The 18,367-nt window shown below is 40.1% G+C and overlaps 1 protein-coding gene across 3 annotated transcripts; it reads left to right on the top strand.

The window, feature by feature from the left end:
* Positions 1-479: 479 nt before the first annotated feature.
* On the top strand, positions 480-16,172 carry itgb6 (integrin, beta 6). Of its 3 annotated transcripts, XM_083928024.1 has the most exons (16): positions 480-619; positions 3,118-3,187; positions 3,525-3,604; positions 3,829-4,027; positions 4,120-4,366; positions 4,487-4,652; positions 4,746-4,907; positions 5,110-5,205; positions 5,473-5,562; positions 6,977-7,111; positions 9,482-9,899; positions 9,988-10,210; positions 10,698-10,792; positions 13,876-13,992; positions 14,374-14,540; positions 15,537-16,172. In XM_083928024.1, the coding sequence occupies exons 2-16, from the start codon at positions 3,133-3,135 to the stop codon at positions 15,633-15,635; spliced, it is 2,349 nt and encodes a 782-aa protein (XP_083784150.1). In that variant the 5' UTR covers positions 480-619; positions 3,118-3,132; the 3' UTR covers positions 15,636-16,172. The 3 variants fall into 3 exon arrangements, with proteins under 3 accessions (XP_083784150.1, XP_083784149.1, XP_083784151.1); XM_083928023.1 differs by lacking the exon at positions 480-619 and having other exon boundaries at positions 3,030-3,187; XM_083928025.1 differs by lacking the exons at positions 480-619; positions 3,118-3,187; positions 3,525-3,604 and having other exon boundaries at positions 3,908-4,027; positions 4,124-4,366.
* The last annotated feature ends 2,195 nt before the right edge of the window (positions 16,173-18,367 follow it).

The following is an 18,367-nucleotide window of genomic DNA, read 5'->3' as shown; positions in this document are numbered from 1 at the left end:
GTAATTGAACTTGAGCAAACATTTGCACGGACACACACACACACACACACACACACACACACACACACACACACACACGCAGAATCCAAACTAATCACAAAGACCATTAATTTGTGTCAGGAGTGTTGTGGTGCAGTTCACATCAGCTTTAGCCTCTAGAGCGCAACACTATCACATCAGTCAGGTTGTCTCTTAGTAAAGACGCTGGCTCCTGTGGAAATCTCACAGCATGCAGTTGTTACTGTCACTCATTATCATCACAGCCTCCCCCTGCGCGCGCACTCACACACACACACACACACAGGCAAATTTGAGCTTGTGCAAACACCCACACATGACCCCAGTATATTATGCATGCACACACACTCAACCACTTTCAGACACACACACACACAAAAGCACACATGAGCCAAGGAGCATGGGCAGCAGGGTCACCCTAGCGCCATGCTTCATAAAGGGCGCCGTTACAATAGGTTTACTGTTACTCTGACTGACTGCTGGGATACAATAGGACTGAATGTGCTGGCCTGATGCTCCTCTATTTCTCTCCATTTTTCACTTGATGTCAAGGAAGACAGACTGAGACAAGACAGCATGATATCAGAGGACGCCCCTGAAGGTGAGTTGTCTTATTGCAGGGTTAATGTGCACCTCTATTTCTTCAAAGGTAGGGCTGAGAGAGAGAGGTATGTGGGAGAGTCATTTATGGATGGCTGAATTTTTGATAAGACTCTTTAAAAAATCATGTCACGATGTGCTTCAAGTACTACTGTGAGGTTTCCTTCATTTCTGAAAGTCAACAGATTTTAGATTTAGATCAAAAGGAATCTGTGCATGGTGCAACTGTGACACCTTATTACACCTTTTATAAGAAGTTACAAAAGATGGTGTGTGATTGCGTCATGGTGAGATATTTCTCGAGAAATTCAGAAATTGATGACAACTGGAGCAGGAGGAGAGAAGGGGAGAGGAGAGGAAAGAAGAGGAGAGGAGAGGAGAGGAGAGGTACAAAACACAATTTTACAGACCAACTCTTCTGGCTGCTGGTTTAGGTTGATCAAAATCCAGAGAGCTGGGGGAGAGAGGGTTGTCATTGAAAGAAGGAGAAGAGGGGTGAGAGGGATTAGTATAAGAGGGACGGAGGTGGGGTTTGGTTTAGGGTGACAGATGGGACTCACCCAGATCCAGAGGGGTGTGGTGCTGAATTGTGAGATTCCTCTGAGTTGGGACAAGCAGCGATATTTGCACTGCAGCTGTCAATGATTCAACACCTACGCAGCTCCACCCCCCTCCCCTCTGTATTACACACACAGCACACACACTCACGCTCATATTTCATATCCTGTGATAGGCCTGCATGCTAGGTTGTGTCAAGTTGAAAAACATTCTTGTGAGACGATGACAATGATTCACGTTCTTGTGTCGTTAAAGATTAACATATCTCATGTTATGGTGTCTATGTAATAGGAGTATACAGGCTATATTTGCTTATGACGTTGGCTGCCTGTATTTTACTATTCCTCTTCGGCCAGTGATCAATGATTCATCCATTTTAATAAAGTGAAGCTTAATTCAAGCCTATTACAGTGTTGCAGCTATGGAATGAGGTCATCCATCTATCTATCTATCCATCTATCTATCTATCTATCTATCTATCTATCTATCTATCTATCTATCTATCTATCTATCTATCTATCTATCTATCTATCTATCTATCTATCTATCTATCTATCTATCTATCTATCTATCTATCTATCTATCTATCTACCTATCTATCTATCTAACTATCTATCTATCTATCTATCTATCTATCTATCTATCTATCTATCTATCTATCTATCTATCTATCTATCTATCTATCTATCTACCTATCTATCTATCTATCTATCTATCTCTGTGTATATATCTGTCCATCTATCTCTGTGTATCTATCTATCTCTGTGCATCTATCTATCTATCTATCTCTGTGTATCTATCTATCTATCTATCTATCTATCTATATATATATGAATGTCTATCCATCCATCCATCTGTCTGTCTGTCTGTCTGTCTGTCTGTCTGTCTATTATAAAACATAAAAATGCTACATTCAAACTTCTACTAAAGTACTTAATTCCAAATACAGATGTATTAACAGCTATGTACTCAAACGATCAAAGGTAGAAGTAGACTCATTTGGCAGGAAATGAATGTCAGAGATGCCGTATATTGCTACATGATGAAAGCTAGTTTTAATTGCTTTGAATAGCCTATGTTCGAAGGATTAGTCCAATGGTTCCCAACCTGGGGGTCTGCCCCTTCAAAAGGTCAGAAGATAAATGTGTTTTTAATATGAAATATTGGAAAACCTCTCTTGGACTCTTGGACTCAAGCTGTTATTTAAATTGAAGACACCTGAGAAGTGTAGAGGGGGAATGCCGATTCGGTTGAACTGCTAACAGCGCATAGACATCTGAAAGGTGACAAGGGGCTCCAACTAGGCCTACACAAATTATATTCTTTGTAAGGGGTCACCGAAAAGTGAAAGCTTTGAATTCTCAAGTAACAATAGCTGTTAAATAAATGCAGTGCAGTAAAAAAGTAGACTGCAATAGATGTTAACTGTAAAAGTCCCACAACATAGAAATAATAAGTACCTTGAGAAAATGCACTTAGTTATTTCCCACCACTTCAACAGTATATGCCTATTAGATCATTCCACTCAGTAGGCCTATTTTATTTGACTTTTTGTTCATTTGTTCTGGTGTTGATCTTGTTCTTCTAGATGTCTCGCCTTCTATGTTTTTCTTTCATACTTTATGAGTTATGCACATGTCAAAATGTTGTGGGAACCAACTTGATTCATTATGAGACAGTTAACTGTCAGCATGTCAGCATGTCAGCGTGTGCCTTTGATTTCTCCCCCCGCCCGCCCCGCTTTCTCACCTGGACGGAAGTGAACATAAAAGGCAGCGCAGGTACAGTCAGCCCCCTCCGCCTCCTCTATCCAGGTAACGCAGCGCTCCCCTCTGTAGTCTGCTGTCGGCTGAGGAGAGGAGGCATTGACGCTGGATTATGTTTCACGCCTGTAAATATGAGACAACTTGAAATATTCTTCTTCTGTTTCCTCATAACCAGTAACCTCGCGGACTAATGGGGCTTATACTGCTGAGCCTGATTCTTCGGTACTGGATCAACACCGTGGAGGGTAAGTAAACGCAGCACTGAGCAGGACTGCTGTTGTTCGGCTTTCAAAATCAAGGGCAGCACGTTTGTAATGCGCCAACAAAGAGAAACAGTTACTCAAGAGCAGGACCATAAATGCTGTGTTGGTATTTATGACTGGTGATTTACTGTGAAAAGCCCTTTTTCGTGATTGCAAAGCGATAGTGTATTAGTTTTAACTGCGCCCTTTCATAGTTATACATGTTAATAACTGCATTACATCTTAAATTAAACTATTTTTATTTTTTATTTTACCTTTTTAATTGTGGGTCATTGACACGCTCACTCTTAACTGTGCACTGTGTGCATGTATGTTGCAGGATCATGTTCGGCTGGCAGCGCTGTGACCTGTGATGAGTGTCTGCAGCTCAGCTCTCACTGTGCATGGTGCACACAGGAGGTAGGCAGCCAGGGTTGTATGTAAACACAATATATATGCAGGTGGCTTTGATGCATTTTTTTAAGTGTGGTTTCTGGACACAGGTGAATGCAGCAGAATGGCATTTGTTGATTGGATTTTGCACCTGGTGATGATAATAAACATATTATTTTATGGCATACTGTAAAACAATCCCAATCTACCATCTGCAAGCAGCACATGTGACTTTTTCCTTCACCTCTCAGAATTTCACAGACTGGTTTTCAGTCAGCAAAAGATGTGACACACTGGATATCTTGCTAGAAAAGGGATGCGCCGGGGACCAGCTGGAGTTCCCTGTTTCTGAGGGCCAAATCCTGCTGGATCGCCCACTCGGGAAGAAGACAGGCAACGTTAACAGCACTCAGATCTCCCCACAGAAAATGGCACTCAAGCTGCGACCTGGTACAGTGCATTTTTGATTTGAGGATATGGTTTCATGAAGTGGTTCCTCATTTTCAAACAAGAAGTAAGGTGCTGATTTTGTTTTTGCACAGGCAGTCAGGTGACTTTCCAGGTCAAGATTCAACACACGGAGGACTATCCTGTGGACATGTACTACCTGATGGACCTATCAGCATCCATGATTGACGATCTGGTGATGATTAAAGACTTGGGCTCCTCTCTGTCTAAAGAGATGGCCAAACTCACTAGTAAATTTCGAATGGGGTTTGGCTCTTTTGTAGAGAAACCTGTCCTGCCCTTCATCAAAATCACAGAAGAAGAGCTGGCCAACCCCTGCAGGTATACAATAACTATTAAAACATGACCTTCAACAACATCCTCTTTTCTGATGTTTGACATTTCAACGATGTCATTTGGTATCTGAGAGAATCTTTGTTTTCGACTTCTGCTGTGTTACAGCGGTGTAGGCTTTACCTGCCTGCCAACATTTGGGTACAAACACGTCTTGTCTCTGACGAGCAGCACCGACAAGTTCAACGAGATAATCACAAAGCAGCGTGTGTCTGCAAATATCGATGTGCCAGAGTGCGGATTTGATGCTGTCATGCAGGCAGCTGTTTGTGGGGTAAGAGATTGATATTAAAATATCTAAAAGACATGAACTTAGATGAACTTATTTATATTTGGAGGATGAGCAACATGATATGTCTTCTGATAGGACAAGATAGGCTGGAGGAATGATTCAATGCGTTTGCTGGTGTTTGTCAGTGATGCTGACTCACACTTTGGGATGGACAGTAAGATGGCCGGCATCGTGATTCCCAACGATGGGCAGTGTCACCTGGATGTCAACAACGAATACTCCATGTCCACAGTGCTGGTGCGTCCACAGTTTCTGTTGAGAAAGACTGTTTTTTATCTTTTTCACCATGATGTAACAGCTGTCATTCTTCTAAAGATTTAAACCCATCCTATGACCTTAGTTTTATGACTTTCATGAGTCATTTTAGGGTCATCTGTGATGCGTCCTCACAGCCTTTCAGCATATTCACTCCTGACATTTTGCCAATTTCTTTTCTCAGGAGTATCCAACTCTTGGTCAGCTGATTGATAAGGTGGTGGAGAACAACATCTTACTGATATTTGCTGTGACAGAAGCTCAGAAACACAATTATAAGGTAATACCTGCTTTTTATAAATTATTATTTTATTATATTAAATTATATTAATTTCCAGGTCCAAAGTAGAGAACTGTGTTTGTGTGAGCATGATGTTTACTGGGGTTGGTCATATTTATTCATGGAGCCACATTCTCATTCAACCTGTTCTAACTAGCCCTCTTTTCTTCCCTGGTACGTTTCTTTGCTTTCGTGACCACGAATCCAAGCCTACCCATATATTTTAACGGCTACTTTAATGTTTATCTGCTGTTGTTTTTTCCACAGAACTATGCAAATCTCATACCTGGCGCCACAGTTGGAGTCCTGGCGACAGATTCACGTAACATCCTGGAACTGATTGTAACAGCATACAAAGTAAATAAACGGTCTTGGTGATCTGGATGTGTGTGTGTGTGTGTGTGTGTGTGTGTGTGTGTGTGTGTGTGTGTGTGTGTGTGTGTGTGTGTGTGTGTGTGTGTGTGTGTGTGTGTGTGTGTGTGTGTGTGTGTGTGTGTGCGTGTGTGTGTGTGTGTGTGTGTGTGTGTGTGTGTGTGTGTGTGTGTGTGTGTGTGTGTGTGTGTGTGTGTGTGTGTGTGTGTGCAGGCACTGGTCTTGAGAAATAAGAAAGAATACACCTGCCATTATAAAAGCAGTAAAACTGTTCGTATGAATTGAATCACTTAATGTGACATCCAGATGTTTTAACTGAAGCCTGTGAACATAAAGCATGCATAATGAACACTCTGTACATCGTATTGGTTTCACAGCCAATGGACGGTGTATCTGCTTTCTCCATTCTTTCTCATTATCTTGTTTTTCCTCTTTCATTCTTTGTTCTATTACGTTTTCCCCTCTACAACCCGGTGCTTTGCATCAGCATGTTTGACAGCAAGTCTCTGCTTGTCCCAGCTGTTTGATCTCCTCGTCCTTTCCTCTTTCTTTCCCACTCTCTCTCTCTCTATCTTTCTTTCTCCGTCTACCTCTATTAAATTCCCCCTAGCGGCAGTGTTTGGTGGCAAGTCCTCTAATGAATACATCAGTTATGTCGTTTACACCCACTTTTGGTTTCTGCCACGTAATCCACACTGAAGAGTCCCTGTTATCACACTGATTGAAGATACTGTAGTTTTGGTTCTTAAGGGACATAAAAAACAAACAGAGGGATAAGACAAATGGTTAGTATTCACATTTGCTTGCATTGTTTCATGTTCAGATTCATGTTTGTTGCTCACCCACCTGCTCTAAATTCCCTTCACAGTTAAGTCTTTTGAAACTGTTTTACTTACTTTACTTACTTTCATCCATTTTTGATTGTATGAATTGATTGATTTGTCATGTATCCCACAAATGTCCCTGTGTTTTCTCCTCCTTAGCAACACTGAAGCCACACTAAAATTACAGACCTACAGGAAACACACAATTTACCCTCTGTTAGCACCCAGACAGTCTGTCACAGTTCATTAGTCAGTCAAACACAGTATTTCCTCCAGCTGAGGTTAGCCGTCGCCCTTTCCTCAGGTGCTTTGTACAGCCCAGCACACCTGGGATGATGACTCACCTTAAAAGAGAGAGCTAGATAGGAGGGTTTTAACTGTCTGAGCACGCTATAGGTCAGTGCAGGGTGAAGGTGTATTTCCACTTAAAGCCCTGGAAACCCCACTTCATGATAATAGAAGACAGAACATGGATTTGATGGTGATTTTTGCTATTTTTAGGGAGGAGAACCAGATCTGTGATGCCAAATGCATTTCCGTAAAAGGTGCTTAAATGTATTTGTGCCGTTTTCCAGGAACTGCGCTCAGAGATCGAACTGGAGGTCCTTGGAGACACAGAAGAGCTCCAAATGTCCTTTACAGCCATCTGCCCAAATGGGTCCGTCCTCCCTGATCTAAAACAATGCTCCAACATCAAACCTGGAGAGACGGTCAGTTGTTTTGCTCTAAACTGCTCTTTCTCTGTATTTGTATAGCACCTTCCATGCAGGCTAATGTAGTTCAAAGTGTTTTACAGGTGAATGACAAACTGATGAGTGTTAAGACACTAGATAGGAACAGTAAAATAATTGGACACACCAAGAACAAAACAATAAATAGATAATATAATATAAGATTTAATAAGTTGATATGAAACATAACGAAAAATATCCATTCATCAATCCATCTTCAACCGCTTGTTCCTATCGGGGTCGCGGGGGGCTGGAGCCGATCCCAGCTGACATCAGGCGTGAGGCGGGATCCACCCTGGACATGACGCCAGTATACTGCAGGGCACATAGAGACAAACAGAGACAGACAACCATTCACACTCACATTCACACCTACAGGCAATTTAGAGTCATCAATTAACACGTTCACGTTTTTGGACTGTGGGAGGAAGCTGGAGAACCCGGAGAAAACCCACGCAGACACGGGGAGAACATGCAAACTTCACACAGAATCAGAACCGTAAATAAAAATATATCAAAGTTAAATTAAATACAAAATAAAACCAATTAAAGACAATAAAACTGCTACAAAGAGAAAAAAACAATCAAAGGCAAAGGCCTAGCAAAAGAGCTTTTATAGTTTCTGTAGGTTTAAAAATCAGGTCCTATTTGGATCATAATAGTGAAAAGCTGCTGTATGACACTGAGGATGAACTAAAGGTTTTGTGACTAGTGGGATCTTCATGGTTCATACATTAAAGCTATTTCAAAGAAGACTAGTAGAAGACCATGTGCTGATTCATCTTTTAGTCAAAGGTCAGAACATTAATGAGAATCTAGTTTGATGATTAATTGTTTTATTCATTTTGTATGCAAAAAAAGTCAAATGTTCTCTAGTTCCACCTTCTTGATAATTTGCTGCTTTTCTTCGTCTTACATGATAGTAAATATCTCTGGGTTTTCAACAATAGTGTGTGACTTTCCCAGCCTGTCTATGTCACTCTGCTTTTAGTAAATGTTTTCAAATATGTTTATTGGGAAACAAGTCACGTAACAGAGAAATTAGCAGTTGACAGTTATGTTTCCTTTGTTTTTTTGAAAAAGTAATCCCAAAAAGACTAATGACAAAAATGAATAGCAAGTAAACAAGCAGAGCCCTGCATCAACAAAGCAGATGAAACAAAAAGGAAAGGACAAAAAAAAAAAAAAACGTGCATACCCTGGGTGACATCTAACCAATATACCATAGAGTGTATTCCAGTGGCCCGCTAATATAAAATAATATTAGGCAGTGCCAGTCCTGCATTAGTTTTTTTTTTTTTAAGCCTTTTATTAGATAGGACAGACAGGAAATGGGGTGAGAGAGGAACGGGCAGACATGCAGCAAAAGGCTGCAGGTCGGAGTCGAACCTGCGGCGACTGCCTCGAGGACCTTCAGCCTCTTTACATGGGGTGACTGCTCTAACCACTGTTCCACCAGTTGTCCCGCCCCACATTAGTTTTGTGTTGGTCTTCTTTATTCTATGAGACTTGTAATTCCATACAAATGGGAGAATGATTGAGTCCAATTTAATGAAAAAAGGTTTTGGCAAGGTAAAAAGGTAGGTTTTGAAAAAAATAAAGCAGCTGAGGGAGAAAAATCATCTTAATAGCATTCACTCTGCCCAGCAGAGAAATGGGGAGTGTTTTCCAAAATGATATATTGTTTGCTAACTTATTTAACAGGGTGGGGAAATTGGCCTTGTAGAGATCATTATACGTCTTGGTGATTACTATCCCCAAATAAGTTAAACGGTCTGATGCTATTTTTAGAAGAAACTGTTTGAGACAATATTGATCCGTAACTTGTGTTGGTAATAGTTCTCTTTTGCCTCAATTAATCTTGTAACCCGAAAACAGTTGAAATGTTTTCAAAATTGAAGGGATTGTAATCCTAGGCTGCACGACAAATAACAAAATGTTGTCCGGGTACAATGATATTTTAGTCTTGGTGTATCCTTTATTGTAACCATGTATATCCGGATGCGAACGAATAGTCTTGGCCAGCGGTTCTATGGCTAATGCGAACAGTAGAGGGCTAAGTAGTTTTTAGTAAATGTTACGGAAAGTAGCAGTGCATTTGTTAAGGAATATTTTCAGAGGAAAATTGAGTATTTATGGTGTATGTGGGATTTATTCAAAATGAACTACAGTATCCATGTTCTGCATAGTGAAGGAACATGTAACCCAGCAACGGTGTGGCTTGTTTCTCATAGATTATGGGACAACAATGGAGCTCTACAGAGAAATAAACGGTTACAGAAAACCCTGGTTAGGATCAATAAATGAATAGTTTTGGTCTTCTCATGTGACTTCTTCTTTGCTCCTCAGGTAGTGTTCAACGTGTCTGTGGAGCTCCCAGGATGCCTGTCAGGAGTTCGGCACTTCTCCCTTAAACCGGTGGGTTTACAGGACAGTCTGGAGGTGGAGCTGGAGTCTCTTTGCTCGTGTGACTGCCGGTATCCTCCTGAAGCAAACAGCAGCCAGTGCACCGAGGGCCAAGGGGCTTTCCAGTGTGGCGTATGTGTGTGTCAGCCGGGGTTCCTGGGAGCAGAGTGTGAATGCAATGAGGAAAACGCTTTGTCGAGCAACTGCCTCGCAAACAATGAGTCTGAGATATGCAGTGGTCAGGGGCAGTGCTACTGTGGACAGTGTGTGTGTCATGCATCCAGCTTTGGACGCATCTACGGGCCTTACTGCGAGTGTGACAATTACTCCTGTGTTCGCTTCCGTGGGGAGCTCTGTGGAGGTGAGTAATTATACGTGATGAATGTTGTTTATTATTCACATGTTTTTGAGTTGAGCATGTTGCTTTAGTGATTTTGTTTTTTTTACAGGCCACGGGATGTGTGACTGCGGGGAGTGTCACTGTGAAAGTGGCTGGACAGGGGAGTACTGTAACTGCAGCACCAGCACAGAGGCGTGCATGTCAGAGGAGGGCGCTCTCTGCAGCGGTCGGGGAAGATGTGAGTGTGGCCAATGTGTCTGCTCTGTACCTGGAGCATCTGGGGACAGCTGTGAGAAGTGCCCAACATGTGGGGACGCCTGTAGCTCTGCAAGGTGAGAACACATTTATGCCATCAGCTCTTAGAGGTGAATAAGGATGTAATGTAGAAGCTTTTGTCAGCTTTACCTTTGCATTTGTTGCTTTTTTACCCGAAAGATATAAGATTTTGTCTCCTTGTGCCACATGATCTGTCTGTTCTTTTGAGTACAGACATATCAGGTTCTGGTCCTCTTGTTCAAATGTGTCTACACTTTCCATGTGACATCAAAAGACAACTAATGTCCCCAACACAGCACTAAGAGATTTCCTTGCTTCATTGTAAAGCAGCTGTCACGGCTAGTGCCATATGATACCACTGTTATGGGGGAGACGGGTGATAGAAGCCTTGGGAAAACTCTGATAAGTTACCAACACTGTGATATCTTTGTACTCACTGTGTCATTGATTGAAGTCTCATTAAACCTTAGTTTCCGGAGAGGTACTGTATAATCTCTAAGGAAAACCTGACCTTTTCTGTTTTCCCACTTGTTTTAACACCAGGGCCTGTGTCGAGTGCCATCTGCAAGATAAGGAGGATGTTGAGTGGTGTGATCAAAAGTGCAGTGTCTCTAAAATTTCCATCAACACAACAGCAGGTAAGGGGCTCCACAAGCTACCCCTTCTGTATCTGAGAAGCATGTCAGGTGAAGGGCTGTATCATCCCGTTCTCATTCCCAGGGCGTCAAATAAGATGTTATGTGCATAGGTATTTGATACCAATGCACAAAGCACCCTTGAGTGTCTGTATGAAACACACGATGCTTCAACTGTAAACCCACCCGCAGCAATACAAGAGGCTCAGAGCAAGCGCTCCATAGGTAAAAGTGGACTTTCACCCAGGAGACAGCCGTTTGTGTCCCGACCATGTCCATGTCACTTTAGTTAAGTTACAAGTACCTTATTTTACTTATTTTAATCCCACCCATGATCTTTTCTTAACCCTTACCACATACTGTAGTTTTGCTTGAATTCACAAATCAAAGTTCCCCATGTTTAAAACAGTAACGGTTACAATGTCCATAAGTGACGAGTTGGGATGAGAACAGGTTAGGGTATAATGATTCAAATCATTATCAAGACTTAAATATGAATATTTCCTAACATATATATATATATAGGTTTATACTCACCAGCCACTTTATTAGGTATACCTTGCTAGCACCGGGTTGGATTATTTTGCCTTCAGAACTGCTTTAATCCTCAGTGGCATAGATTCAACAAGGTACTGGAAACATTCCTAAGAGCGTTCGGTCCATATTGACATGATAGCATCACGCAGTTGCTGCAGATTTGTCGGCTGCACATCCATGATGCAAATCTCCCATTCCACCACATCCCAAAGGTGCTCTATTGGATTGAGATCTGGTGAGTGTGGAGGCCATTTGAATACAGTGAACTCATTGTCATGTTCAAGAAACCAGTCTGAGATGATCTGCACTTTATAATATGGCGCCTTATCCTGCTGGAAGTAGCAATCAGAAGATGGGTCCACTGTGGTCATAAAGGGACGGAAATGGTCAGCAACAATACTCAGGTTGGCTGTAGCGAAACGATGCTCAATTGGTTCTAATGGGCCCAAAGTGTTGCCAAGAAAATATCCCCCACACCATTACAGCATCACCAGCCTGAACCGTTGATACAAGGCAAGGTGGATCCATGCTTTCATGTTGTTGGCGCCAAATTCTGAGCCTACCACCCAAATGTTGCAGCCGAAATCAAAACTCATCAGACCAGGCAACATTTTACAGTGTGGTTCAGAGTGGCACCCGGTGTGGTCTTCTGCTGCTGTAGCCCATCCGCCTAAAGGTTTGACAGGTTGTGCGTTCAGAGATGCTCTTCTGCATACCTTGGTTGTAACATGTTATTTGAGTTACTGTTGCCTTTCTATCAGCTCAAACCAGTCTGGCTATTCTCCTCTGACCTCTGCATCAACAAGGCGTTTGCGTCCACAGAACAGCCGCACACTGGATATTTTCTCTTTTTCGGACCATTCTCTGTAAACCCTAGAAATGGTTGTGCGAAAAATCCCAGTAGGTCAGCAGTTTCTGAAATACTCAAACCAGCCCGTCTGGCACCAACAACCATGCCACGTTCAAAGTCACTTGAATCACCTTTCTTCCCCATTCTGATGCTCGCTTTGAACTGCAGCAGATTGTCCTGACCATGTCTACATGCCCAAATGCATTGAGTTGCTGCCATGTGATTGGCTGATTACAAATTTGCGTTAACAAGCAGTTGGACAGGTGCACCTAATAATGTGGCCAATGAGGGGTGTATCAAAATATGTTAATACATTTGAAATCAGACATTACACTGTTTGGCTGTTATGTATTGGGCTTTTGTCAGACAAAAAAAACACCTACTTTCTGAAGCATGCCATGTGTTTTTAGATTGTTTTTACACCAAGCAGTCACATATTACAGCTCATGTGTGAAACAGTGTGAAAATGAACTGGTTGATACTAAGACATGCTTCAGATAGTCGATGTATCACAGGGAATATTTTGTTCCCTTCATGTAACATTAACATTTAATGCCATTTTAGGCGTGGACTATTTTTTCCATTCCCATGCGTTGGCGCCTAAAATCTGAAACTTTAGAAATGGCCACCACAAAGTAACCATTGTTAAAAAGAGTGTCTGCCTATTGCTTGTCATCCAAGTTTGTTGATAGCATACAGTCGCTAATGAATGCACGGCTCTATGCACGCCAATAATGACAATGATATAACTCTGACGGAAAACAAGGTCACTAAATCTTATCACCAAGCAGGTTTTAAGTTTATTCAAGTTGTTATTCATCTTGCACAGATATGGAATTAAATCAGTGGATAAATAGAAGGAAATAAATTATGATGCTTAAATAGCCAAATAAGCAATAAGGTAAGGACAATATTTAGAGTTACAGTATTATGTTTTCATCCAGCGACTAACACAAGTCTTGTTCTTTTTTTATCATTATAATGTTCTAAAATCAATATCTATTCTTACACATTTAAAAAAAAGGATTTAAAAAAAATACAAGAAACTACAAGAAGCAAGAAACTACAAGAAATGCACATATCAATTAATGCTATATAAATGCACCTTAACTTCTTATATACCCGCCATTTGGCACAATCACTCACCTGTGCTGTAAAGGCTTGTTGTAGCTGGAAATTGTTCTTTCTGCTCAGTGTTTTTGATAGGGGTATCAACATGGGGCCATGCTAATTTTCCCCATGGGTCAGAGATTTGTAGGAATTCTGACCTGCATCAACTTGGGTATCTCTGAAGCCTGTACCCCCCTCTCTAACACAACACCATCCATGTCCATTCAGGCAGCGCTGGACAATGGGGAACATATTATTTACCTTGTCGTACAGGCAGAGCTATTGTAGTGCATGTGAATAGCCAAAGGACTCTGTCTTCCTTTATAGGAGAGATTATTTTAAACCTGCTATACTTGTGCAAGCTGAGAGGTATATCTGATTATCACAGAGGATTTTCAGGCTTCAGATGTTAAATACAATGGCGTAGTCCACACACACCAGATTGTAGGCTTTGATATGGAAATCACTCTGACAGCACAACAGAGGCGAGTATATCCTTTTACATTCTCAGCACAATGTCGAAAGGGAAGGTGATATACGATGGATTCATGCCTTCCTTATGGATATGTATGTTCACATTTCCTCTCAGATTATGACAAGAGCCCTTCTATGCAGTGCACGCTGATGACAGAGAATGAGTGCTGGATCTCATTTAATGCGGTAGCAGATGAGATGGGGACCACTGCCTACGATCTCCAGATGGACGGTGAGTTTGGCAACAACGCAGATGAAACTAGAGACCAGGGGCCCCTTCTACTTTCTAACCCCCCAACTTCCGGCGCCCTTGCTCAGACCACACCTTTAATGTTTAGTGACTGCATCTTGCATGGTTATCCGGCCAGGGGCATAAAGATGGTAGGCCGGCCCCTTACTATCTACTACTACTGGTTGTGACGCCATTGCAGTGACAAAATCTGTCCGCAGAGAGACAGGCATTTACACCTGACAAAATCCTCCAAGCCTCCTCTGAGGTAGTTCCCACTACAGTAGGGTCATTTAACCATGATGACACACACTCACAAGGTGAAAACAATACCAGCATAGCTATTACTGCTGGAGTCTCGTCTCATATTCTGTCCTGTCCCAGGTTGCCCAGAGCCTCCAAACATCCCAATGATTATTCTGGGGGTCTCCCTTTCCATCGTGTGTATTGGCCTGATCCTGCTGGCTGTGTGGAAGGTGCTGGTGTCAGTCCACGACCGCAAAGAGGTGGCCAAGTTTGAGGCTGAAAGGGCAAAAGCAAAATGGCAGACGGTAAGATATGGCTATGGTAGTATTCTGAATTTTCTAGTCAGCAACAAATCCCATGAAAACACTGAAACCTATTGTTTGATAGATTCCTAACTGCTCAAACAAATGATTATCAAACTGAGAGAAGTTTGCCTCAACATGAAAAAAAAAAATGTATTTTTTCTTCCTATTATTATTCTTTGTTCTGATTTTGGGGATAATCATGCTCTAAAGGTTGGAACTACAGTTCCCATAATGCTTTGAGATGTAAACAGGAAGTAGAATGTCACCATGGAGTCAGTTTAATTAGTTAGCTTTGGGCTACAACTTGAAAGCCGTTTTTATAGCCTATATTAGTTTACCCTTTGGAAAATTGGCACCAATAAAAGTATGCCCAATAAGTTATTAACTGTTCCTGTTTGCAATAAACACATGGATGTACAGACAACTATCACTGGAGTACTTTATTACTCAAACAATTTTAAAATGTGATGATTCTGGAGTTCTAGAGACTCTTGTTTTTCTATGATTTCCAAGTGGATTTAAGGACATTTAGTGACAGTGACATTGGAGTAAATGATATCGACGGAAAGTGTAAATCCCATCAAATCTAAAAATGTGTGTATCCTGTCTGTGTGTTCGGATTTGACTGATTTATGAGTCAGAGAAGAAGTTTAGGGTTTTAAAGTTAACCCTTAAACTTAACTAAACTTACACACAGCAAAACATACTCCCCAACAAAAAGCACTATTTACTTCTATTTGAGTAAAACTAGAATGCCTAGCTAATTTATGAAATGACTAAGTCTTTTAAGAAAATTAAACACTTACCTTTTCAATGGAACAAATGAGTTCAGGGGACAGGTTGATATTTAGGGAAGGACTAACGAATGCATTGTTGGTCTTTGGTAATTGTTGGCAACGTTAATGTTCTCATGACAGAATTTTTTAATAATCCCTTTTTCCATCTTTTTAATTCAAAGTGATTCTGAAATGTTAATTTGTGTTTTTTGTTCTTCAGGGGACCAATCCTCTGTTCAAAAGCTCAACGTCTACATTCAAAAATGTAACTTACAAGAACGCAGAGAGAGAAAAGATCATTACACTGGATCCCTATTGATGATTCACTGGAGGCAACAAACATCTGAGTGCACTTAAGTGTGTATGTGTGTGCATGTGCGCCTGTGTGTGTGTGTTTGTGTGTGTGTGTGTGTGTGTGTGTGTGTGTGTGTGTGTCTGTGTGTCTGTGTGTGTGTGCGAGACGGAGAGAGAAAAAGTTATACAAAAATTTGTTTTTGAACAGATCTCTATGTTGATTCAGAGATGTTATAACACAGTAGACGACACTGTGAACAGACAAACACTACATGATGAATTTGCTGCTGTAAATGTGCACTGTCGATGTACTGTTAAACACTGCACTTTCCTGACGCATGATCCTACGAACTTAAACCTTTGTCTACTGTAACATGCAGCTTGGAAAGGAGGAGTCTACACTACAAGTGGTCTACTACTGAATTTGTTTGTTTTCTTCTAATGAATGTAAATATACAGGTGGATTAATATGATTTCTTTTTTTATATTGTGTTTGTTGGTTGTTTTATTCTAAAGTAAGGCTGAGCCTTCGTTGTTGATGATTGAGTTTTTTAGTGGCATGGCACATAAATAAAGTTGAATTTCTGACTTTGTGAAATGATACTTTCGGCATTGAAATTTGATTGTATGTTACAATGTAGTTCTTAAAACCCCTGACAATTATTGGTTAGATTTCAAGCTTAAAAAAAACAATTTGAAGTTTATTTTGTTTACAGTGGGAGAGTCATCTCTGTATTATCTCTTTGAGACCAGTGATGGAAAAGCAAGAAAGTGCATTAACTCAAGAACTGCATTGAGGCACTTGCACCTCACTTGAGTGTTTCAATTTTCTCCTACTCCATTAAACGGTGGATTACCCACCAGACAAACTGTCCTGCGGCCCTGAAACCTCCAGGTTTGTGTCAGTCACGTATTCCTTTAGTTACATATTATTTGCACCTCTGCTGCTTTCAATTCTTGTGAACACCTAAATACGTATGGAAGTGCAACACTAACTCGCTTTAGCAATAATAACACATTGTACAAATAATCCATTACAAAAAAATACGCAATAAAAATGTTACTTGAGTAAACAACAAAATATGTAAGAATTATGAGTAAAATAGTCACTGTGCTCGGTGTAACATTAACTCTGTGAGTCTTATATATAATATATTACTGGATTTTTAAAAATGTGTAAGAAGGATTCGACTACATTTTTTTCTAGTTGGTCGAGATGGAGCTTATTGTAATATTGTATATACTGTTGATTTCTATGTAAAACATAAATATATTATTATTATTATCGCTCTATCTCTCTCTATCGCTCTATCTCTATCTATCTGGTGATGGAAGAAGATCTCAGATCTTTTAGGTAAAAGTAAAAAATCCAAAGGTGTTAGCAGTAAAGTACCAGAAGTCATTAAGCAGAATGGCCAGTTTAGAATGATGTGTATAATAATATGGGATTATAATTATTGATGCATTAACCTTTATCCTACCAACGTATTTAACAGACAAGGACTACCAACTGTTGGACCCATAGTCATAAGAAAGAACCATTATAGCAAAATGTTGATTTATGAAGAAAAAAACACAGATTATTATGATTTTCGGAAGCTGCCTTGAATATTGTGAAAAACGAAAATAGACATAGCACATGAGGAAATCTTTCTACTGCATTTGTGTCCGTCTCATTCAAAATGACTGAAGGAGTGCCTCTATACTCGGAGTAAAAGTAGTTTTGTAGCAAAAAGTGGCCTAATATTGGTCTCTGAGAGTAAAAACTGTGTAGCCTAGTAGAAAATGGAAATACTCAAGTAAAGTACCATTACCTTTAACAGTAGGCTACAATTTATTTATCTATCTATCCATCTATCTATCTATCTATCTATCTATCTATCTATCTACAGTGGTGGGAAGTAACTAAGAATATTTACACATATGCTGTACTTAAGTACAATTTTTGAAGGGCTTGTACTTTACTTGAGTATTTCCATTTGAATCTACTTTATACTTCTACTCCACTATAAATACAAACAAATATTGTACTTTTTACTCCACTACTTTTATTTGGTAACTTCAGTTACTTTACAGATTCAGATAATACATATAATATTATACAAAATATTATCAACAAATAAAAGAGCATATATTGTTGCAGATTAATCTACACAATACACAGTCTATACAGTAAATACAATTAGCCCCATCTTTATCGGCTGCATTAGATATTTGTATGAATCTCTCAATAATTATAACCATATTTTCTGAAATCAAGTAACATTTTGAATGCAGGACTTTTACTTGTAACAGAGTATTTCTAGTGTGGTATTACCACTTTTACTTATGTAAAAGCTTTAAGTACCTAATGCACCACTGTTTATCTATCTAACTATCTGTCTATCTATCTATCTGTCTGTCTATCTATCTATCTATCTATCTATCTATCTATCTGTCTGTCTATCTATCTATCTATCTATCTATCTATCTGTCTGTTTATCTATCTAACTATCTGTCTACCTATCTATCTATCTACCTATCTTATATATCTATCTATCTGTCTGTCTGTCTATCTATCTATCTATCTATCTATCGGTCTATCTATGAATACATCAATCTATGTATCTATCTGTCTATCTATCTATCCATCTATCTATCTATATATCTATCTATCCATCTATCTATCTATCTATCTATCTATCTATCTATCTATCTATCTATCTATCTATCTATCTATCGTTCTATCTATGAATACATCAATCTATCCATCTATCT

This window comes from Echiichthys vipera (assembly GCF_963691815.1).
Source record: "Echiichthys vipera genome assembly, chromosome: 1".
NCBI classification, from domain to species: Eukaryota; Metazoa; Chordata; class Actinopteri; order Perciformes; family Trachinidae; genus Echiichthys; species Echiichthys vipera.
This window is presented reverse-complemented; position numbering and strand designations above follow the sequence as displayed.

Bases quoted from the DNA above. Each gene is read 5' to 3' on its own strand.
- itgb6 (XM_083928024.1), top strand. From the start codon at position 3,133: ATGGGGCTTATACTGCTGAGCCTGATTCTTCGGTACTGGATCAACACC. The intron at 4,908-5,109 runs GTGCGTCCACAG...TTCTTTTCTCAG, and splicing joins ACTCCATGTCCACAGTGCTG to GAGTATCCAACTCTTGGTCA. The intron at 5,563-6,976 runs GTAAATAAACGG...GCCGTTTTCCAG, and splicing joins TGATTGTAACAGCATACAAA to GAACTGCGCTCAGAGATCGA.